Source organism: Vipera berus (assembly GCF_964194415.1).
Source record: "Vipera berus genome assembly, chromosome: 1".
NCBI classification, from domain to species: Eukaryota; Metazoa; Chordata; class Lepidosauria; order Squamata; family Viperidae; genus Vipera; species Vipera berus.
This window is the reverse complement of record NC_138202.1, coordinates 62,385,662-62,410,739: the sequence shown is the minus strand read 5'-3', so window position 1 is coordinate 62,410,739 and position 25,078 is coordinate 62,385,662. Positions and strand designations below refer to the sequence as shown.

General features: G+C 36.7%; 1 protein-coding gene across 1 annotated transcript in view; it reads left to right on the top strand.

Moving 5' to 3' along the window:
• Positions 1–25,078, top strand: part of DPH6 (diphthamine biosynthesis 6) — a 224,355-nt gene that overhangs the window by 165,145 nt on the left and 34,132 nt on the right. Inside the window, exon 14 of the mRNA XM_081313794.1 lies at positions 17,689–18,091. Coding sequence (XP_081169920.1) covers positions 17,689–18,091 — 403 coding nt within the window. The remainder of the gene's footprint in view (positions 1–17,688; positions 18,092–25,078) is intronic.

Here is a 25,078-nt window from a genome sequence, read left to right as displayed (position 1 = left end):
GGTTATCCAACTCGTAGCGACTATGGGTGGCAGACAAAAAGTGAACAAATACAGCCCCAGAATACAAACTAATACATTAAAAATTCAACTAAAACAATAAAATGGAAGCAGACTAAAATATAATGCAACTCAAGCAATTGAGACTTATTCAGTGATCCACATCTAAAGTTCTTAGGAAAAAAGTTTCCTTTGTAAAGGCCTACAAGGTATGGGCCAACAGTACTGGAGGAGAGATTCCAAAGTCAGGGACCCCCACTGGGAAGGGATACTCAGTTAGGGGCCCTGCAGTAAGCATATGGGATGCCAAATGCCCTAGGTAGCAATCAGTCTCACAAACACCCAATCTTATATATTGCATTGCACCCAGATTATTTTAAACCATTGTAGCTCACAGAATAGTGTTGTCAATAGGCATAGCAAGGAATGCCCATAACTTCTCACACTACTGCACTCTGGATCATTTGAAGCTTCTGGATAATCTTCAAGAATCTCCCAAGTGCAGTGCATTGCAATAATTTGGTTGGAGTGAGTAAGGTGGTAAGTGACCATGAGCAGACCACCAGTCCAATAATAGATGTAATTAGCATAGAAGACAAAGGTGTCCAATAGGAGCTGTAAGTCCAGGAAGATTCCTAAATTGTTTTCTGAATTCAAATGCAGCAGTGCATCTCTGCTCAGAGTCAAGGATGAAAGTGTCTGGTTCCTGGTTCCATAGAGGCAAAAACCTACAAGTACTCGATTCTGGAAGGTTGACTCAAAGACTATTCTTCCACATCCAGATCCCCACAGCTCCCAAACTTTGGGACAAAACTTCATTAATATTTTAAAGAGGTAATAATAGAACTTTGTGGTACTGTGCAAAGCAGAGATCTAGAAATTGACCTTTCTCCTCCTTAACCAACATCAGTTGACTCCAAACAATGGAGGAGGGCAATTGTAAAACAGTGGTCCCCAGTCTCAAATCCAAAAGCTGGTCCATAAGAGGTCAAGAATGTCCCACCTCAGATTATCCACAAGTTGAAACAAAGTTCTCTCAGTACAGTATCCTAACCTAAAACCTGACTTAAAGGAGTACAGATACTCTGCTTCCTCCAGGAATATAGAATACAGAATAGCCTTTTCAACAACCTTTCCCGGAAGATGGGATACTGGATACTGGATGATTCAGACCTAGCTTATTGAAGCGATAGCTTATTGAAGAGGGGATAGACGACTGTCTCTTTCAAACTCAGCAGAACCATTCCATTTCTCGAGATATTCACTGTCTGATGAATGCACCCACAAATATAGTCTCCGGGGGCTTTAACCAACTGAGAGAGGCCTGGGTCTAAAACACATGGATACACCCACAAGGATCCTATCCATTTCCTCAGAATTAATGGGATTAAACTCATCCAGGTAACATCATAGAACCAAACCCAGTCAGGACAAAATCATCCAGCCCCTAGGGCAGGGGTAGGCAACCTTGGCTCTTTTATGACTCAAGGACTTCAACTCCCAGAATTCCTCAGCTGACTGAGGAATTTTGGGAGTTGAAGTCCATGAGTCATAAAAGAGCCGAGGTTGCCTACCCCTGCCCTAGGGAATGGGTTGTACTAAACAGGGCCACTAGATGACATTTGGATTGAATAAGAGTGGAGAAATAAGTTCCTATTGCCACAAGGCAGGCTATAATAAAGGTTCTAACCTGTGTCTGATCTGTTTTGACAGAGACAATCTGTCAAAACTATCAGTTTTGAAAGATATTTAGATCCTCTTGGACACATATTCCTGTTTCCTAAGATCTCCATTATTGTGCAGTCCTTGCAAGGCAGTTTCAGCAACATATTAAAAGCTCCAAGCATGATGTTCTGTATGTGTTATTACACCAAATTTTTAGTATATAGTAATTACTCCATATTAGTGGTGGGAAGACATCTGTAGTGTAATATATTGCTTGTAATGACAATATTTAAAAAAGAATATTTAAAGTTTCCTATTTTTGTAAAACTGATCCTGAGATTTTTCTGGCAGCCATAAAGGCATAATTACATTTCACTTAGAGCTATTTAATTTTGAAATTATTATTCCTATCACCGCAGGATTTTTCTGTACTCAGCCTGTCTCTTTTGCAATCCAGAAAAATGGAGACTCCGAATCCTTCCATTTCATCAAATTAAAGAAAATGATTGCTGAGTTGCTGTATATATATGGGTTCATGAAAGAAGAAGAACATTCCCAAAGGAGTTGTAGTTTTGAGCATCTTCAGTGGCAGGTTTGATTATGAAAGTGTCAGGATTAATGATCCTATAAATTATGCATTTGAAGGCTTTCTTCCTCATGCTGTCTGCATAAACGAGTGCATCAGTTTAAGCTTCAGAACAAAGTAGCCTACCAACAAAAACGTTGTTACTTATTATGTAGAAATTCCATTAGGAAAACTGTGTAGAAAAGGCCAGTCTTTCACAAAAGAGAACTGAGGATCTTCGCAGTTATATAGATGGGTCATTTAAATCTCTTGAGTATCTCCACTGGATGAATCTGATAGAAGCATCTACCAAACTTGTATTGTGAGTGCCATAAAATATTATCCTATGGTTGTTACATACTGACTGCAATACATATTGCATTTAAAGAATTCTGAAAATTTATACCGTAGTTTCCGGCGTATAAGACTACTTTTTAACCCATGAAAATCTTCTCAAAAGTCAGGGGTCGTCTTATACGTCGGGTGGTGAAAATTTAGGGACAGGGTTAGCTGGAAAACCTGGAGCGGATCTCCCATTTAGTCTGCGCAGGGAAAGCGGGACCAATTGGAGTAGAAGCTGCAGTCTGTGATTTTTTACAGGCTGGGGTCTGGGCGTCTTTCCTTCTAAAGTTGAAGACCAGCTGTAGTCTATCCCAACTTGAAAGGCAGGTGGGGAAGGCAGCCGCCAGAGCAGCGGCTTAGCTCTAAGGACGCATTTGACTCAGGAACTGGGCGGGCTGGCTGGAAAACCTGGAGCGGATCTCCCATTTGGTCTTTTTTTTTAAATCCCATTTATATCCTGCCCTTCTCCGAAGACTCAGGGTGGCTTACAATTTAAAGCACAAATCAATGTGCTTAGCAATAGCCTTCATTCTGTGTATATGCCTGTTTATTAGGGCTTTCACACACACCCCAAGCAGCATTATTACAAAGTCAGCTTATTGCCCCCAACAATCTGGGTCCTCATTTTACCTACCTTGGAAGGATGGAAAGCTGAGTCAACCTTGAGCCTGGTGGGATGCAAACCTGCACTAATTGCAGGCAGCTTGTGTTACTTAAGGCTCTCCGCAGGGAAAGCTTTAGAGTGAAAAAGTGAATTAGGAAAATAGGGAATGGTTGCTGGAATCAGGGGCTGCCACAAAGAAGAGGGAGTCAAGCTATTCTCCAAAGCACCTGAAAGCAGGACAAGAAGTAATGGATGGAAACTAATCAAGGAGAGAAGCAACCTAGAACTAAGGAGAAACTTCCTGACAGTTAGAACAATTAACCAGTGGAACAACCTGCCTCCAGAAGTGATGAATGCTCCAACACTGGAAGTTTTTAAGAAGAGACTGGACAGCCATTTGTCTGAAATGGTATAGGGTTTCCTGCCTTAGCAGGGGGTTGGACTAGATGACCTCCAAGGTCCCCTCCAACAACAATTTATTATTATTATTATTATTATTATTATTATTATTATTATTATTATTATTATTATTATTATTATTATTATTATAGTTTAATCCACTTGCACTGTTTTATGTTTACATGTTTGATGACAAACAGCCTTATGTTTATAAGTGACAGTTTTCCTACTAAGCACCTGCATGTCATAAGCATTTGAATTAAAATTACCATATTAAAATCAAATCTGATGTTTTTTAATTTTTATTTGGTGTGCGTTGGAAGAGGGGTAGTCTTATACGGCGAGTATAGCCCAAACCCTATAATTTAACAGGAAATGTAGGGGGTCGTCTTATACGCCCAGTCGTCTTATACGCCGGAAAATACGGTAGTTTTTAAAATCAGATTTCATGTTATTAACATGAACAACAGAGGTCAGAAGTTTTATTTTTATATCAAATCCCAATTGCAAATTTAAGCAGCTGGTCAGAATACTGTAAGATAAAATATAAAAGGTATTTTTATTTTAGACATTTGACACATTTTCTATAAATTACTTTATGCCATCTTTATGCCAATCTTTTCAGTTAAAAAAGACACCAGTGATTGTACATATTGCAATGGATCTCCCAAAATGTTTTTCAAAAGACAAACTGAAGAAGCTTCTTGAATGAGAAGTGAAACATTTTCAAGGATAGAAACAAGAAAGCCCAGTTGCCTTTTAAAAAGCACCTTTGGAACAATCATGATCTAGATAATTGAGAATCTCCATAGACATTGGAATGGACCTTAAAGGACAGTTATTCCGTGAAACATCTTTTAAGTCAATTGGTTAATGTTCAGTTGTTTCCTTTTTAAAAAAAGTTCCTTGTCTAATGTATTCTGAAATTTTTCTTGAAATAACAGTTTTAGCTGGTTATGCAATTTTGGGAGGGGGGATTGTTAAATAACTAAACATTGTCCTCTAACTTTTGTTATAGAAGTTCAAAGATTACATGAGATTGCCATTATTATTGAAAAAAATCACTGAACAGTTATATTGCTGGAAAAGAAGAGGACGGAGGCAGGAGATAATGGTTGGCTAAAAGTAGGGTTTGTCATGGGAACAGCTTTCCTGCACCAACTAAGTAATTGAAGCAAAGGAACAATTTTTTAAAAAAGAAATAATGCTTGCATTTCTTGGCACTTAAAACCACTCTAACTTAGATTCATATCTGTAGAAGGGCTAAGTAATTGGAAAAAAATCAGACTAGAAAATCAGGGGAACATATAAAAATAAGATTTCACTGTAGGTTCAAAAGAATCATTTGATAATAGAACTCAGACTGATAATGAGAAATTTGTAATAGGAGACATGTATTCTAATTAAATACCATAACTCTAATACTTTCCTGCCTTTAAAGCATCATCTATTAAAGCTGTGGCTGCTTTCATGGAGCTTGTAGTTCAATATATCTAAAGGATACCAGCCCAAGAAAACCAAGTCATAAGCATCAACATCATATACACTTAAAATAGGAATGAAAAGAGAAGATTCTAATTCTAAAGTACTCTTAGATCTCCTAATAGGGGTCCTAGTCTTTTAATAATAGCCTCAGGTGCAACAAGTAGGACTAATACTCCTATAAGGGTAACATTAGTAACATTAACTCAATATTTTCTGAAAATGAATAATCATCAATGATCTTTTCAAAACGGTCAAGCACTTCTGTCTCCTACAAAGCAGACTCCTTGCTCTCTATTTTTTTTAAAAAAAAATATTTTGACTAAGTTTGAAACGATTGGGGAAGGGGAAGAAGGGTATTCTTGCAAGCTCCGTCATAAAAACACATCTTTTAAAGGTTAAAGCCTCTAAAATGTGAGGTTATGTGAATATGTGGCTACATGGTACGTAGTCTTTCACTTGGAATGATGATCATTTGTTAACTTTGAAATTGTAATTTTGTCTTGGCCTTTTATTCTTTCTCTTATTCTAAATGGAAGCTGAAAGCAGGCAGAAATACAGAGTAATTGATTTAACAGCCTAAGACAAGTACAAGAAAATAGAAAGTTTGGTCTCAATGCTTGACTTGATCTGAGGCAGCTTTTTTCTAACCTTACCTCAGCACCTTGGGCCAGCCAAGTGGCCTTTAAGCCTGAACGAGCATGACTTTTTTTTCTAACATAAAGCTTCAGTATTCAGCTTTTCAAACTGTTCTGTAGCATTGGAAGTAGAATTATATTGACAAGGTTAGAATTCATCTCCTGGAGGGGGCTACTATGCTATACTTTAAGTGCTAATATAACAGTTATGTGGTTGTACCTTAATAATAGCCCCAGCTTGCCTAATGAGAATGCTGAAAGCAAACAGTACTCAGTGAGATTTTATTATGACTGAAGTGACTGCAATTTGAGGCAAATTATCCCTATTTTTGTTCTGATATCAAGCACAAACATGCTAAAGAAATTGCTGTAAGTTTTGATGTTGAATTAGACTTAACTATTGTTAATATAGATGTAAGTGCATTTTTTCATGTAAACAGCTCACAAGGGTCAAGCAACAGAGACTTTTTTGTGTGTGAGGCTGAAAATGATTATCAATAATTTTGTGAGCGAATTTTGAAATAAAGTGCCTGTAACCTGTCATTATTCCTTCCTCTCGAAGTCAAGACAGAGTGGATGAAAATTTAGCCTGTGAATTGAAGGCAGAGAGAATGTTATGGCCTTATCGACTTCAGATAAAATTACTATTTTAACTTGTAATTATTTTTCCATTCAAAGGTCAGCCAGCATATAGTATTTACTATTTTGAACTGCAGTGTAAGCAAATTACTAGGAAAAAAGTTGTTACTAGTAGAGATCCAGGCAAAGAAAGCTTCAGTCACTAAAACTAGCATTGCTTATTATGTGGTTTATTAAGAAATAAGAGGAGGGACTATTTTGAAATAAAATACTTAGGTGAAATATACAGAACTTTATGTTTAAGTGAAGGTCCATAGTTAGTAGTTAAAAAACCTATTTGCTTAAATCCTTAAGATGTTTATTAAAGGTTGTAATTAAAAAGACAAAAAGTAATACAAATTTTAAAAAAAAGAATAGAAAGTGCAAAAAAAATAGAATAAAAATAAAAGTATGGTAAAGCAAAAAAAAGAAATATAGAAAGAAATGACTTCTCCCTTCATCATAACAAGAATAAACAGTGTTAGTAACTCATCATCTCCTCTTAAAATAAAACAAATTTTCTCTTGTACCGATATGTCATCTTTTATCTGTAAACAAATCATTAAAGCCTGTCAATCTGATCAGGAAAAGGTCATTAAGGGTTACCAGAAATAACATGTCTATTTTAACCTTGATCAAATAAGCCTGTTTTATATTAGCAATAACAATAGCACTTAACCTTATATACAGAGTCAGCATATTTTGACCAAGAATCTGGGTCCCCATTTTACCAACTGGTGAAAGGATGGAAGGCTGAGGCAACCTTGAGCCAGTCAGGATTGAATTCCTGACAGTTGGCAGAGTTAACCTGCAATACGGCATTATAATCACTGGACCACCATGGGTCTTTATATTCCCATTTTAACAATCTGGATCTTCAATTCCTTTGAAAAGATCAATTGTACAAATCAGCATGTGAAAAAAAAGATTCAGAATTCCCAGCCATCTATTCAACCAACCCACTGAAGGCTGATCCTTGGTTCAGAAAATATACATATTTACAAGTTAATTCTTCATAAAAAAGAGAAATGAAGAGCTGGCTCCAATTGGGTACTATACATTAAAATGTCCATTAATGGAGCACAGGAAGGCAAGACTCCTAATTAGGGGAGGGGACGATAATGGAATAGAATAGAATAGAATAGAATAGAATAGAATAGAATAGAATAGAATAGAATAGAATAGAATAGAATAGAATAGAATAGAATAATAATAGAGTTGGAAGATACTTTAGAGATCTTCTAGTCGAACCCCCTACTCAAGCAGGAAATCCTATATTAGTGATGGCGAACCTTTTAGAGACCGAGTGCGCAAACTGCAACCCAAAACCCACTTATGTATCAGGTTTGCCTGGTGGGCATGGCCTATTGTATGGGTGTGGCCAATTGGGTGAGCGTGGCCACAGAGAGGGCAACGGTGGACGTGCCCACAGAGAGGGCCCTATACCATTTCAGACAAATGGTTGTCCAATCATCTTGGAAGGCACACAGTGAGATTCACAAGATGTGGATGTTGGTGGGGGCAATCGTGAGAGAGCTGCTCCACTTTCTCTGCTATAGATATGTGGAGCCCAGGTTGTGTGTGGAGTGTATGGCAGTGGGAGCAATCAATCTTCAAATAATGTCCTAGAACTTTTCATTTTTCCTTTCTCCCTTCTCACAAAGTTCTTTAGAACATTAACAACCTGTTTTCAGATCTAATATAGGAAAGCTTTCCTGATCACTTTTTTAGTTTGTTATTTGTATATCCATTTTAAGTATTAAGATATCAGCTGGTTTATTTATATGTGCAGTGTAGCATCTTTTTCCATATAATTCTTATGGCCTATCATTTTTAAATCCACTTTTAGTCTTGGTCTTAGCAAATAAAACTTGTTTTTCTTCCATAACATCTTTTAAACACATTCTACAGGTTGTCTTCCATTTACAACAGTTCATTTAAGTGGCTGTTCAAAGTTACAAGGGCACTGAAAAAGTGACTTATGACTGTTTTTCACACTTAGGATTTAGGATTTATTAAATTTATATGCCGCCCTTCTCTCTAAGGACTCAGGGCGGCTCACAACAATAAAAATTAAGAGACATAAAATACAAAAATTAAAAAAGAATTAAACAATGAATATAAGAAATATGGGACAATTTAACACAATGAAAACCAAATTAAAAACCATGGTCAGTCCAGGCCCGCTTGTTGGAACAACCATGTCTTCAGGTCACAGCGGAAGGATCGAAGGTCGGGGGCCGTCCACAGCTCCGGAGGCAGTTCATTCCAGAGGGTCAGCACGCCCACAGAGAAGGCTCTCCCCCTGGGGGTCACCAGCCGGCATTGCCTGGCCGACGGAACCCTGAGGAGGCCGACTGTGGGAGCGAACCGGGCGATGGGAGGTTGACATTGGCAGCAGGTGGTCTCACAAGTACCCCGGGCCTAAGCCATGTAGGGCTTTAAAGGTAATTACCAGCACCTTGAATCACACCCAGAGGGCAACCGGAAGCCAATGCAGCTTGCGCAAGAGAGATGTAACATGGGAGTATCGAGATACTCCCATCAGCACCCACGCAGCCGCATTTTGCACCAGCTGAAGCCTCCGGGTGCACTTCAAGGGCAGCCCCATTTAGAGAGCATTGCAGTAATCCAGGCGAGAAGTCACAAGGGCATGGGTGACCTGCATAGGGCATCTCGGTCCAAAAAGGGGCGCAACTGGCGCAACAGGCGAACCTGTGCAAAGGCCCCCCTGGTCATGGCGGTTAGATGATCTTCCAGGTTAAGCCATGAATCCAGGAGGACACCCAAGTTGCGGGCCCTTTCTTTGTTTTTTTTTATTTATTTAAAAAGTTTTACAGTACATTTTAACTTTAATCCCCCCCTCCCCCACCCCTATCTAACCCTCCCTATCCCTCTCCCCCATTCCCTCCTCTCCCCCCCCCTACTTCCCAGAGCTAAATACAGGGTATAAAAAAGAAAAACAAACATAAGCATCCATATGCTATCACAATAAACTATTAATTCTATCACCCTCTAGCTCATGTAAAATGATTACAAACAATATTACTATTACAGATAAGAAAAAAAGAAAGAAAACAGAAAAGGAACTTTACTCAAATACTAAATAAAATTTCTTAATCCCAATCCTTATTCATATTAAATTAAAAAAAAAAGAAAAAAAAAGAAAATTTTCATGTACGATTTACATTCTCCCACATTTCTCTAAATTCTAAACAAATTCTCAATTACGCGCCAAAAGCGCCAATCTCTATTAACCTTGTTAATCTCCAACCAAACTGAACTATAATCAAAAATAGTTCTTGCATATATCACACCAAATGTCTCACAGTTCCAGATCATCCATCTATACGTCTAAGACACCATTCCAATCTCCAATGAAAATAAAATAAAAAATTTAAAAAATTTATAATCCAATTAAGTAACCTTTATATGTAGTAAGTTAAGAAAAATCAACTTGTTATTGATTAGGAGCTTGCATACCCAATCTTAAATTCAATAAATACTTTTAGTCCATAACCCTAATATACGTTTCTTGCAAACAAATAGCATCAGTCTTAAATTATTTTAAATATTGAAAAACTTTCTTTCTCCTCTATGATGAATTTAATCCATTGACATTCTAAATTAGAGATTTAGTCACCAATCTTGACACTCCAAAGCTTTTGGAGCACGTCTGAAATGACCCCTGTATGACCCCTGATACTGCGGGCCCTTTCTGAGGGTGGCAATAGCTCTCCCCCCATCAAAAGAGATGGAACATGTTGGACAATGTGAGATGCCAGTATCCACAGCCACTTGGTCTTGGAGGGGTTCAGCCTGAGCCTGTTCTTTCCCATCCAGACCTGCACCGCCTCCAGGCACCGGGACATCACGTCAAGGGCATCACTGGGTTGGCTCGGGGTGGAAATAAACAACTGGGTATCATCCGCATATTGGTGATACCTCACCCCAAAGCCACGGATGATCTCACCCAGCGGCTTCATATAGATGTTAACAATCATTGCAGCATTCCCCATGATCACATGGTCAAAATTCAGATGCTTGGCAACTGACTCATATTTATGACATTTGCAGAGTCCTAGGATCACGGGGTCATCTGTTGTGGCTTTTTGGCAAGCAAAGTTGACGGGGAAGCCATTTATTTTTTATCCTTGTTGCAGATTTAACAGCTGCAATGATTCACTTAATGGTGGCAAGACAAGTTGTAAAATGGGGCAAAATTCACTTAACAACCGTCTTACATAACAATCAAAATTTCGGGCTCAGTTGTGGTCATGAATCGAGGATTACCTGTATCTATAATGGCAGATATTCTTAAAATTAGTTTGCGGGTCCATTGTTTGAAAAATATCATCCAACGTTAAAATATTTTGCTCCATTCTGTATTGGTAAATTAAATTAATTATTCTTTTTTAATGGTAATCTTTTTAGTTCTTTCTGGTTTCCTCTAGTGTCCAACCCTCAAAATTAGACCCTATCATGTATTTTTAAGGGAATTCAAAACGAAACCATTTGCCCACAGTAAGGATTCCTATAATTAATTCCCATAGCTTATTTCAAATTCAATCTGGACTCGTAGCCAATTTGTAATTTTCCAAATTAAAGTTCTAATCACTGTTTTGCTGTTTATTGAAAAAAACGGTTAAGTCCTTAAACTTAAAATATTTAAAATGTGTTTCACTAAGGATTGAAAGAAACTCACCTGATGTTGTAAAACATGTCCATTCAAAAGTTTCTAATAGATGAAAAGCAGTTAACAAGCAATTTTTGAAAGCGATTAGAAAAGAAAGTATGCAAATCCAGTATCCTTAAATGTACTGATGACCAAAAATGGCTTTCCCTTATCTTCTATAGCTATAATCCTAAAAGGTACCACTGACTTGCAGCCTTCTAGCAACCTGCCATAGATATGCAGAGCTCAGGCTTTCAGTTCCCATGAGGAGCAAGAGGAACGGTCTGGAGCACTTGTGGGCAATCACAAGTCCTATCCTTGTCTGGACAAGAATTACAGATAATCCTTGACTTAACAAAAGTCCATTTAGTGATTGTTCAAAGACAGTGGTTAGAATGCAGTATTGCAGGCTAATTCTGCCGACTGCCAATTGCCAGCAGTTCGGCAATTCCAATCTCACCAGCTCAAGATTTGATCCAGAATTTCATTCTTCCAAGGTCGGTAAAATGAGGACCCAGATTATTGGGGGCAATATGCTGACTCTGTAAACTGGTTAGAGAGGGCTGTATATAAGTCTTATTGCTATTGCTACAATGGCACTGAAAAAAGAGACGACAATTTTTCACACTTACAATCTTTGCAGCATCCCCATGTTCATGTGACCAAAATTCAGATGATTGGCAACTGGTTCATACTTGTGACCTTTGCTGTGTCCCAAGGTCATGTGATCCTTTTTTCAACCTTTTGATAAGCAAAATCAATGGGAAAGCCAGATTCACTTAACAAATATGTTACTAATTTATCCACTGCAGTGATAAACTTAACAACTGTGGCACGAAAGATTGTAAAATGGGGCAAAACTCTAATGAATGTCTCACTTAACAGAAATTTTGGGCTCAATTGTGGTCGTAATTCAAGGACTACCTGTACTTCTAGCAGAGCCATCCTTGGTTCACCATTTCTTCCCTGTAAATTTTTATCTTTTTAGTTTTAGTGTGTAGTGAAAAAACCTGCATCAATTCTTTAGTGGTTCTAGGTTAGGACAATCTACTTTTTATAATATCTCCTCTGGGCAATCTAATATAATGATTTGATATTAAGTCAAATAATGTTAATGTCTATATTAGTAGATTTATAGCACATTAATTATGAATTGCAAGTGTACGATGAACTGGGAATTAAATATTAACTTGACAGAAATGAAATACAGCAGGAATAGATGCTGATAAGTACTTTAATAGTCATGAAATAATTACAGACACACACACACACCAAATTACTCACTGGATTAATACATTGTTATTATTTTTTTAATGCCCCTGTTAAACATCAAAGAAGACGTTGAAAATCTTGATGACATGTAATTCAGCTGTTTTCTATTGAAATTGTGTCTGAGATTTCTTTAAGAGATTTTGCTTTTTTAAAATGCATTTGTGATAGCATCAAATCCAATAATTTATAGCAAAAGAACAGCACATAGTTTGTTTATTAGCTATGAATAATTGTTGATAATTAGCATGATCACTGTTGTAACTTTATATATTGGGACAATGATACAACTAAGCCAATCTTTTTGGAAATGCAAGAAATTATAGGGGTGAAAAGAAGTGCTAATTTGAATGCCACCAAACATTACATGGCATGGGTCCGGAATACCTCGGGGACCACCTGCTGCCGGCGTCGACTCCCCTCCGCCCCGTGCGTTCCCACAGAGAGGGCCTCCTCAGGGTGCCTCCAGTCAGAGAATGTCGACTGGTGGCCCCCAGGGGGAGGGCCTTCTCTGTGGGCGCTCCGGCTTTGTGGAATCAGCTGCCGGTTGAGCTCCGGATGGCACCGGATCTCCGCTCCTTCCGGCGCGGGTTAAAGACCCATTTATTTGAACAAGCTGGCCTGGCCTGATGGGGAATTACTTAGGGTTTTAATATTTATATATATATTTTATTGTTTTTATTGTGGGCAATAATTTAATTCTTTTTTAACTTTTGTACTTTTGTAGTTTTAAGATATGCCCTGTTCACCGCCCTGAGTCCTTCGGGAGAAGGGCGGTATAAAAATTTAATTAAATAATAATAAAATAATAATAATAATTTATTTTTAGGAATTTTGATAACATTAAGTCTTTGCTAGAAGCTTTCCTGTTTTCAACTAAACTACGAATATTTGGATTTCTAGGAATGAAACTGGGGGCCATTCAGGAAGGATATTATCTATTAGTGGGTATACAAATCATCACCTAGATGTATCTTGAGCAAGTCATGAATGTTTGTCCCAAAAATTGATAATCGGCATGTAAATATTAGTAGAATTAAATCTAGCTGGGAACTGAGTGCCTGGGTATTAAAACATGCAACCATCTTTACATAACAAAGCCTGTTGAAACATGGCCCAATTCTATAATGCATAACTTTGCTTTTTTCCTTCAGTAGCCTCTTTTTTAGTGAATAGAAGGTTTCACATGAAGAATTATTGTTGTAGCTATGGACATTTTTATAAGCTAGACATACCTTTAAATACTTTTGTGAGACATACTCTGTATCAAACCAAGATTTAGTTCATTTATTGGGATGTTAAAATGGAATGTGATCAGAATGTAAGTATTTGAGCAAATTACTGAAATGTAGAGATTGTTTCATGGATATCGCTAGCTGTATTTAAAGACTCTTTCCGGAAATAGCCACCAGACATTAAAAAAAGTTATTTGAGACCATGGACAGCTTATTAGATTATACAAGTCTGAGTTATGTGTCAGTAGAAAAGGGACTCTTAACTTGTGAAAGCAAAGAACCTCATTAATGACAGATGTCTTCTAAAGTGAAATCATAAAGTGGCTTGAGTAGTCTACATCAGGGCTTTTCAACTTTTTCAAAGATTGTACCACTTTTAGAATATAACAATATTTGAGTACCACCACTGCTTAGCAAGGTATCAAAAACTTGATGACTAAAAGGTTGGGGGGATTTTGGGCTTTACTGGTTAGATTCATTTGTTGGTCACAGAAGCTTCTCTCTTGCTCTCATTTACTCACATGTTGCTCACAAAAGCTTCTCTCTCTTTCATATACATTGCTCACACAAGCTTCTCTCTTGCTGTCATTCACACACACATTGCTCGCAAAAGCTTCTCTCTTGTTGTCATTCACTCATACGTTGCTTGCAAAAACTTCTCTCTTGCTGTCATTCACTCACGTTGCTCGCAAAAGCTTCTCTCGCTCTTTCACTCACACATTGCTAGCACAAGCTTCTCTCTCGCTCTTTCACTCACCCTTCGCTCACAAAGGCTACTCCTCAGTCTCTCCTCTCTGCTTCGCTAACAAAAGCCTCTTCTATTCTCTCTTTCTCTGTGTTTTTTTTCTCTCCCGCCAATACCTGCTCCTTTTATAGCTTCTCCTCTCTGTGCCCTGCTCCTCCTTTTCCTGGTGCACCGGAAACTCCAACCAGCGTGCAACTGCACACACAGATCCTGGGGCTTCTCCCAAGCCCTGCAGCTCCAGGTGGTCTCCTCCAGGCATGTGCGGCACTGCTTTAGCTCGTTCCCTCCCCTGCTACACTTGGCTAGGGGGTCGTGTACTACCTGCCAGTGCTAAAGTAACACCTGTGGTATGCATACCACCAGTTGAAAAAACCTGGTCTACAAGTATTGGTTTGGATAGTTTAAAGCTGTATTCTACTGTTTCAAGACAAAACATGCATTGTAGGGGTAGATAATAATGGTCATGTCATGGTTCCAATAGATAAGACCAGTAAAAGCGGAACTCCAAGGCTAGAGGTTTCCTTAAACAACATATTTATTGGCTACAAAGTATTGGCATGGTCAAAAGTGAAACCAAGTCTGGAGTTCCCTCCCAAGTATTACAATGTTACAAAGTTGAACTTTCCACCCCAACACTTATGTTATTATCTGCATTCCCCAATAGAATACTTTGGCGGACTTTCTAACAGAAGACTAAGCCCGCCAAAAGTCAGGCAGCAATGACCTTGGTTCCCACGGGACAATTTATTGTTTAGTCCAACCTTAAAACCACTCATTCCTCCCTCCCAGTACTGTGGCAACCGAAAATGAAGCAAAAATGGCTTCAGCCAGGATCGTTGCAGTGTTGACAGGTCATTTGGAAAAGAGAGCACATATGACAGGAGTTGATGCATTTGTATATAATGAATCTGGAAAAATCAGGTGACAACTGGCAGGGAACAAGGGATGCATGTGATAATTTTTGTCCATGAGCTTATCTGTTGTTTTAGGTTGGGTCTCTGAGATAGAGAAGCTAAGATAAATAAGTAGATGTCTGCACAGAGATGTCCACCATAACAGAATCTGAGCTATTTAGTGATAGCTGCTGGAAAGCAACTGATAGACTAAAGAGGTATTCCATCTGACATTGACAGGATGACAGAGACGCATGCCACTGGGGAAGAAGATGTGTTGCTCTTGATAAATCATAGTTAGGAACAGCTATATTATCTGTATGATTGCTGTTTAAAACAAGTCCCTTTGAATTTATCGGAAGACAGATTTGGGTCTTCTGGACAATAATTGTAAAGCCATTGGGAAACAATGCCTTTACAATGCCTTCTGCCTTAACTCTGAAGAACAAAAACTTGACCATTCTTGGGTAGCAAGACAAAAGAGTTTTGTATTTAAGAGTAGGACAGCAGAAGAGAATTAATTCATCCTGGCAGGGATTCATCCTTCCTAGGTGAGCTTCTCTGGGATAGGAACCAGGCTCTTATCTGTATCTTTTCTTCCAGTTCTTCTCTTAGCAGTGAGCCCAACATAAGTAGGCACTAATAAAGGCTTATTTGTCAGGTTTGGAAATTTGGAAGTTTAGCTAGGAGAAATTTAAAGAGAAGCCAGGTAGTTTCCCATTTTCATGAACATAGATGGGACTATGCAGGTATTAAATGTAAGTATAATGTCTCTGGAGTTTAGAAGACACTTTGCCACTATTGCTGGTTTTTTGTTTTTGTTTTTTTTAGAAAAGCCACATTAGTAGATATGTGTTGCATTATTTTGGATAATAAGAATAATTAAAGTTGTAAAATGTATCATAACACAATTTATCTCAGTGGGGTGAATTCAGCTAATTTTCTTACCTACTGGAATGCCTCTTGGGGAATATTCTAAAAGTTATAGAAAAGAGTTCAATTTTCCATTGATGGCATTTAGACTCAAATATGCCAGGAAAACTGTGTCATCAATAAAATGCTGATATGCCATGAATTCAGCCCTGAAATGCAGAGTATTACGTGCACTGTAAATTTTTTTAGCTACTCTGTTGATTCAGCAAAAACATTTCTTGCAGAGAGAGCAAGAGAGAGAGGCAGGCATATCCCATCCATTTATATTTTCTGCTTCTACCTTTACCTCATAAACGGAAACCTCTTATAAATAACCAGAGGTTCAAGGTGGTTGTTTAAGAAAAGTAAATCTTTTACCCTTACTGTCATGCAGTCTGAGTCTGGAACCAGTCATCAATTCTTAATTGTGTCAGGATACTTCTTCCCCTTTTCCTCATCTTTTTTTTCACTTTGGATTTTGAAAAATATTCAAGGTGAAACAAAACCAGCCACAACTTATAAGAAATTAGTCAGCAAATTAAAAGCTTAACTAAACAAAAATAACATTATTTTTAAAAAGACAAGAGTAGAGGGGATAAGAAGGTTCAGGGAGATATCTCACCAGCTATGACAAAAAAACAAAATCAACCTGAGAGGTGTTTTAGGAGTACTACTCTGGGAGCAGTTGTAGGGAGTTCTAGACCAGCTGGGAAATAAAGAAGAAGAAGCATACTGTATGGGCAACAAATCACTCTGGAAAGAAAAGAATTAAAATACACTTCAGTATCAAGAGCCAGTGAAAGCAAAGTGATTTTGGAACAGGAAAAGTCCCACAACTGGCTGAATCAACACCGTGAGAAAACAAACAAAGGAATTTCTGCTGTGGTGATTTGGGACACAGGAATTAGTTTTCATATCCCTGTGAAGAGGCTACGTTAGGTCACCAGCATTTTTTATAAATTCTATTCTGCAACCCCAGATTTACAACCTTGGATCAATAATGGGTGTCCCCAGATGCCTTTTTTCTAGAAACTCTATACTTTCATGGGCTCAGAAACAAGCAGCCTTAGTTAGGATGAAAATTGGCTCCTACAAAGGTTAATAATATGGTTCTGTATGTATGTCTGCTGAAGGAATTAAGTTTTTTTTTAAATTTCTGGAATTCTTTATTTGTTTTTTTGTTGTAATGAATGGCATGAGGCCATTTCTCATATTGGCCAATTGGTTGTATCCAACCTGGGTTTACAAAATGGTCCTCTCTGATTTGCTGTTCATTTGCTTTTCTAGCCATCATAAGGTTTCTGTTTGTGAACTCGTTATCAATGTAACAGACAGATAAATAAATCATTATTTAATATGGACCACATTAAATTAGTATTTAAAAATAATTCTAAATTATTTTCTTATGAAATACATTTTGTTGCTTCCTCCTTTTTCATCTTATTTTTTTCACATAAAACAAAATTTTATGTGACGTGTTATTTGATCTATACAATGAAATGCATAGCTTACCAGTCCTTGTGCATTAAATGTTTATAGCTTTTCCCTCTATGTATGTGTACATGTGTGCATAAAGTATATGTATACTGTATATACACCTTTAAACAATAATATTGTCTAATGTTTGGTGTGATCTGCTTTATTTCCAGACAAAAGATGAAGACATAAATAATGATGTGCCTGCAACACATGGAGAACTTGTTGTTGTTGTGGTACCTTTTCTTCCAAGAGCTGCTTCCATTGAATGGCATGTCATTGCAGTAGTAGACCAACAACAGAGGCAAAAACTTACACAGATAAGGTCACTGGAGAGCTGCCAAATTAGATGTGAAGCTATGCAGTCCTATCCAACATGTGCTACTGCTGTTACTATATCTTTAACTCTGACTTCACCATCAACTTCTACAATCAATTTAGATGTAGTCCTGCATGGTATGGTGGAAATGTTTCAACAAGTTGTAGAGAAGATGTCAACATATGGTGACATAACTCCATTAAGTCTTAGAACATTCTTCCGAACAAATATTGTCAAAAGAAAAGCACTAAAAACAGGTAAGTCTGTCATGTATTTTTAAGTATCCTGGAAAAATGTCAAATAATGAAGTGATTTTGTCTTTGTTTTGGGTGTATGGTCTACCTAGGATTTCCCAATAATCCCAGGCATTTCTCAAAGAACATTGAACAATAAAGAATTTAAACTCAATTGTTGAATTAGACTTCCTTAGTTCCAGAAGTGTATTCAGTGCCAGGGTCAAAACAATCCTATTTACACTGAACTTTAAAAGCCAAAAGATTTTTTTTCAAATTCTTCAAATAGCACATTTAACAACAGGTTTTTTTAGATGTTGTTAAAACATAATGTGTCAAAGATTGAGACTGCAGCTCTATCTAGGTTAGCATTTATCATATGAGTTCTTTCAATAATATCTGCCTTCCTATCAGTGTTACTGAAAAAAAATGTTAACATCCTGACGTGTTCTGCATACTCTGGATAGATATATCTTGGAGGAAAGACTTTGCATATACAATAATATTGTTTTTTTGTACAAATTTTATTGATTTTCTGATATTACATTCACATATTTGAAAAGCAACGTGGTAGCTGGGTAGTAGTAATTCAATTACATACAGATATCATTAGTACAGATTTCAAATTGCTACCATAAATATTTCCTCTCTTTTTCCCTTCATATATACTGTCTATTTGTAAATTAAAAGACAAGTTTTATCCTATCCATCACATAGAAAATAACTTTCTTACCTATATCCATAGTTTTGGTTTACACATATTCTAATTGTTTTAACACACAATCTTTTAGACAATCAATGACCTAATAGATTTTTCAATTTTAATTTCCACTAACATTTAGCTTTAACATTTGATATTTATCATTCCCAAGATTTTTAGTATACTCCCAATTCATCTATCACCATTCCTCACAATACAATACAATAATATTGTATTAACCTCCATGAACCAGTATCCTTATGCAACAAGATTCTTGCTTAGCAGAATCCAACACATGTATATATCTGTGGAGGATTTCCTTTGCATCCATTTGCATTGAATGTAGTTCAGATGATTTGCTGGGGACAGCGCTTAACGGGAGTAATATGATCCCACTGTTGGTTTTATAGTATTTAAGTAGGGTTTATGTAACTCCAAACTCTGGTTAATAATAGAGATACTTCTGGATATCTTTATAATTTGTTTTACCTATGTAATAATTAATCATTTTTAAAAAGTGTAGTTTCCAGAAAAGTGCAGTCATTCAATATATTTGTCTTCAACAAAAAGAAAAGGGTTCTACTGAGTTCCCAGAAGTCAGCACAAGTGAATAATGCTAATGTATTGTTTCATGCACGCACAGGCACCATCTCATTGAACCGTAACTGATTTTCATGAATTTGTGTGGAAAATGAAAGTAAAAATAACAGGAATTAATACGTGTATTATAAAGCTAAGTAATTAGAACTTCTGGTGCATCAAACAGCCTATTATGTGAGTAGAATTTGTGTAGGTTAACCAGCCTTTCCCAGCTTGGACTTCTTCCAGATGTGTGGACTTAAATTTCTAGTTTTCCCAGCCTGTCTGGCCATTACTGATCATTTTGGAAGTTGAAACCCATATAATTGGAAGGCATGTAGACTGTTGTAGACAGAATTCTTTAAAATTGTCTATCTTTCAGAATACAATACATATCCATTACTATAGACCAGTGATGGCGAACCTTTTAGAGACCGAGTGCCCAAACTGCAACCCAAAACCCACTTACGTATCATCGGGTGCTGGGTGGGCGTGGCCCTTTGGGTGGGTGTGGCCAATTGGATGGGAATGGCCCACTGGGTGGGCATGGCTGCAGTGGTAACAGCAGATTGGGTGGGACTAAAAAGTTCAATCAATCAATTCCAACTTTGAGAACTTTTTTTCCCCACGAGAAATTGAAATTGATTGATTGAACCTTTTTTTTTGTACACAGCGGCAGAGGCCTAAAGCAAATAGGTTTTATCAAACCCAGCTGAAGGCCTAGGACTGGGGCGACGGCACGCGTGCCCACAGAGGGGGCTCTTCGTGCCACCTATGGCACCCGTGCCATAGGTTCGCCACCACAGCTATAGACAGTATGGAGACCTCCTTTTGTACAGAATGAAGATTTGGAACTAAATTGATCTATGGCTGCGGGTTTGGGAAATGCAGAATATAATATAGCAAAAACCTACTAATTTATTATTGAATATATACTAGAAACCACTATTGCTGTGGGAAACCCCTTGTACCCAGGTTCTGTGCAGAAAAAGAATTGCAATTTTCAGTGTCTTGTCTTTCAAAACTCTTTAGAGTGTTATGACTCTGTGGGTATAGCTCAGGCAGTGATAACTCCCAAATGTGCAAACATGAAAAAGAGATAGATGTAAAGCTCAACTATCCATATTAATTAACTGACATAAATGTTACCCCTCAAAGATTGTACCGTCCCTATTTTTATATCTAACCTGCAGCATTATTCAGGGGAAATTTAAGTTGACGTTCCTTAATAGATTTAAAATATACAAACAGGATGGAATAAAGTTGTGACAGGAAATGAACACAGCTAGTGCATGAAAGAAGGAATTAAGATATAACCTGACAGGCCGTTATTTGTTGCACAATAGTTTGTTGTAAAAATGAGTAGAATGTGCTTTAAGACTGAATTCTTTGTTCTCTTCTTCAGAGTCTTTGAAGGGGTCTACAAGAATTCTTACGATTTTATTTGCATTTACAGTAATTTTGGTCCACTAATTTTACATATCCCAATCTTAGAAGCAGAAAATTTGGAGAAATATCTATATCCAGTATTAACACTTAAAGTCCACATAATTCCGCATCAGCCACCAGAATAATTTTTATTACAGAGGGATAGAAACTTGTTAAATAAACAAAGACACAAATAACACAGTGGGCCTTCTGCCAGTTTTGTTTGGTTGACCAATCTGTGATTGTTCCAGAGAGTGATTAGTCTGTCAGGGTGATGCATGCTTTCATAATCTTTCAATATTGTAGAGTGCTGTACTTAGGGCCAGCCTAGAAGAAAACCAGCAATTTCAGTGGATGCAAATGCAGTTGCCACAGTTCAAATTGGGCCTGAGAGTTGGATTTATTAGCTATTTATGTTTTTTCAAGTCAAACAAGTGAAGAAATTCCTTTCCGTACCTTAACTTATACATGCCTTAACTTTAAAAAAAGAATTTGTGTGGTTTGTTGGAAGGGAACACAAGAGAAGGTCTTTGTAGAAATTCTGCCTTCACTTATGGGCCTGCGGTGTTGGTGCCAAATTAAAACTTGTTTAGGCATTTGTTTTTTAGCATATTTATACATAATCTGTTCTACTGCTAATTTTTTATAAGTGCACTTTACAATTCTATTGTGTTAGTCTTTTGTAATTAGCACAGAAGGTGATTTAAAAGAATCAACAATGTGTTTTTGGTCAAATGTTATAATCAGCCAAAGTCATTCATAGTAAAACAGAAAAATCCATATCAATTATCCAATATGTGACTGGTAGTCTCAGAACATCTTAAGAACATAACTAGTATAGATGTTTGATGTTGCTCAGAAATAATTCTTGGTTCATAATAATTTAACAATAATGATAGCAAAATCTTATAAATGTTCATGAGCCACAAAAATCCTAACTTTAGCTGGTTGATAAACAAGAACAAGAATTTGAGTACCTCACCATATTTGATCAGAATTATAGCACCTGATTTGATCCCACAGGTAGAGGAAGAAACATGAGGCAAGTGAGACAAATATTATAAACAAAACATTTTTTCTTAAATAGAGAGGTAGCATTTCAAATCAGGTTTACAGCATATTTAGTTTATCCATTGAAACCCTTCGTTATGTGAAAATATCTATGTTCATTTATTAAAATGTCTATAGTTTACATTAGATTTATTTTAATATTGGAATGAACAAATAAAGAAATATATCTTTGTCCTTTGAACCAGATTCACGCTTGCAGGAGTTAATTGAATTCCATAGTCCAATCTTTTCACTGCATGTTGGAGCTAAAAGACAATTTGCTAAGTAGACATGGAAGTTATTGAGGATGGAAGAAAAAAGAAATTGTGTTGCAAATCTGAAATTAGTTGCTAATTAAAACCACGTATTTTTCCTTTTTTGTCAAAAAGAATTTCATAGTTTATTGAGCCAAAAATTAATAAATCAGAACAGCCCATTGTAGTTCACAAAACAAAATCTAAAAATATGGATTATCTCTGTGTTGCAACGGATTACATTTTAGCTAATGTTACTGATGTCAGAAAAGGTAAAGATTTGTGCTCAAACAGGAGAAAGATAGCTTTCTGTCAGCCAAAGATGAAATATAAAGTTGTATTAAAGCAAGTGTGACCCTAATGGTGAACTTCTGTGTAACAATTCCGCCTACCAAATGAGAGCATTATAGGCTGTGTGTATGTGTGTGTATACACATACACACATATACATACATACACACACATATACATACACACACACACACACACACACACACACACTTCCTTCGATACTTTAATGCCTCTAGAAGGCTTTAGCATGAATTATGACTATTTATTTCCATATTCTCATTTACAAGTTCATTAATATAAATCAAATGGTTTCCCTATGCCAGCCAGACAAATTAGGTTATTTCTCAGCATGTGTACCTCCTCGATATTAAGACTTTAGCAAGCCTTGTTCATACTCATTATACAAAAATATAGAAAGATATAAATTACTAATCCTATTCTTTGTAGAGAAATCAGCACGCTAGAAGGCAATATGATAAAACTTGCTTAATCTCTGATATAATTTGTATCTCTGAACTGCTGTGAAATCTTCTACGGGGCAAACTGTCTTACAAGAAGCATCACAATTTCATAAGGTAGTATAACAAATGAAAACTGAAGCGAGAAAACTTTAATCCTATCCCTAGAGAGAGTGTCACGTAATGAAAACATGACTAGATTCACAGCTGAGCATGGCGGCAGAAGCATTCCACATTTAAAAGGCAGCAACTCACAAAGATTCTGCATTTGCTATCTCAACTGAATGAATAGATAGAAACTATTTCAGTGCAGTATGGGTGATTATGTTTAGTCTTGCCACCTAACAAGACTGTGATCCAATTTACATTTACAGTTCTTAATTGTTCTTAAAAACAATGTCTGAACTAAGTAGACCAGCTATCCTCTGAGGGACCTTTCAACTCTAGGATTCTGATCGTTTGAAATAAATTTTCCAATAATTTTTAGTCCCAGTTTGTTTGAAACATTATTCTGGAAAATTGCATTTGACTCCATTATGTCTTCTGAAAAATATTAGTAGTACTAATGACTCTCTTGCAAATCAGAGGTCTCTTTTCCTCTTTTTCATTTAAAATGCATAACAGTGCTTAATCAACATCCAGATTAGCCAGGGCTAATAGAAGAGAACGTGAACTACAAAAAACGTGTCTCAAGATCACCCCAATACTTGGAACACTTGGGAGTAACTGTAGTCCACGCAATCCATGTAGTCCTTTTTTCCCATCAGGAAAACTATTGAAAAGAAAGTATAGGCCTCATCAACTGTGAGCCCCAATCAGTCAGTTAGCTAAGTAAGAGATAGTAACATCTCTTTGATCTTTGATGTTTCATTCACTGGAAATCTAATAAACAGACTGTTCTACAATTTCTGACTATTTTGTTGTATGGTTGTTTTATTCATACCTTAGTTGCTATTGTTGCATTCATGAATATAACATATTTTAGTGTAGTTTGCATATAATGGAATCATGGTCTTCCAGTGTTTCTTAAGTGTATCCTTTTAAAATAAAGCATGCTTGTGTTACAATTACTAGAATTGGAAAATTAACTGTTCTCTGCCATTTAAAGTGGGCATTTTTTTTAAAAAAAAGCAGCATACTCCAGAGCACCTAAAGATGCTTTTTCATGAGACAACTGGACTTTCTTTTTCTTTGAAGACATTTTGCTTCTCATCCAAGAAGCTTCTTCAGCTCTGACTAGCTGGTGGGGAATGAAAGGATTTATACTCCTTGCAGACAGCTGGTCATTTGCATTCTTTTAGAAAGTCATTGATGCCACTTGGAGGTTTATCTGTTTATCCAGGTGGCATCAAGACTCTCTAAAAGAATGCAAATGACCAACGGTCTACAAGGAGTATAAATCCTTCCATTCTCCACCATCCAGTCAGAGCTGAAGAAGCTTCTTGGGTGAGAAACGAAACGTCTTCAAAGAAAAACAAGGAAGTCCAGATGCCTCGTGAAAAAGCATCTTTGGTACAACTATGACCTGGATGACTGAGAGATCCATAGACATACTCCAGAGCAAGTAATTCCAAGAATAATGGATTTTTCAAAAGTAATTAGACTAAAAATTCTTGAATATATATGCATATTGTACATCTGAACTGTTAGTAATGTAATAGCTATTAGCCTTTAGACTTAATCATAAAGTTATCTTAAGTTTATCTTATCTCTATTCTTGCTTTATTAATTTATTAATTTGCTAATTTTTAAATTGACTAAATCCCTAAATAATACTTTTAATAATGAGGGCTAGTTTTGTACTTATATTTAATTTTAAGAAATCATGAAATAATTTAATTTACTAAGCATGATCCAAAGAAGAACTCTTTTGCCTTATTTTTTTCATGAAAACCTTACCACAAATTAAGTTTTGAAAACTGATTTTCTTAAAGCATTTGAGAGCTATGCAAAAGCCCCCACTCTGCCTGTAAAACACTAAATATGTGATCTTTGTGGAATACACAATATTAATGCATCTGATTGCAAGTGTAATACTGAATTATTAATATAATTGGTAGGGTTTTTTCATGATTGTTGATGGAATGTGAATTTCCCTAATTACAGTCTGCTGGGAATTTGTTTTGACATGATGCCAATTATTCTATGACTAACTCCCAAAGCAAACATTTAGAAAATATATTTTTCTCTTCCATAATCATGGACAAACAACTATTATTATTATCATCGTTATAGAACAATATTAACAACA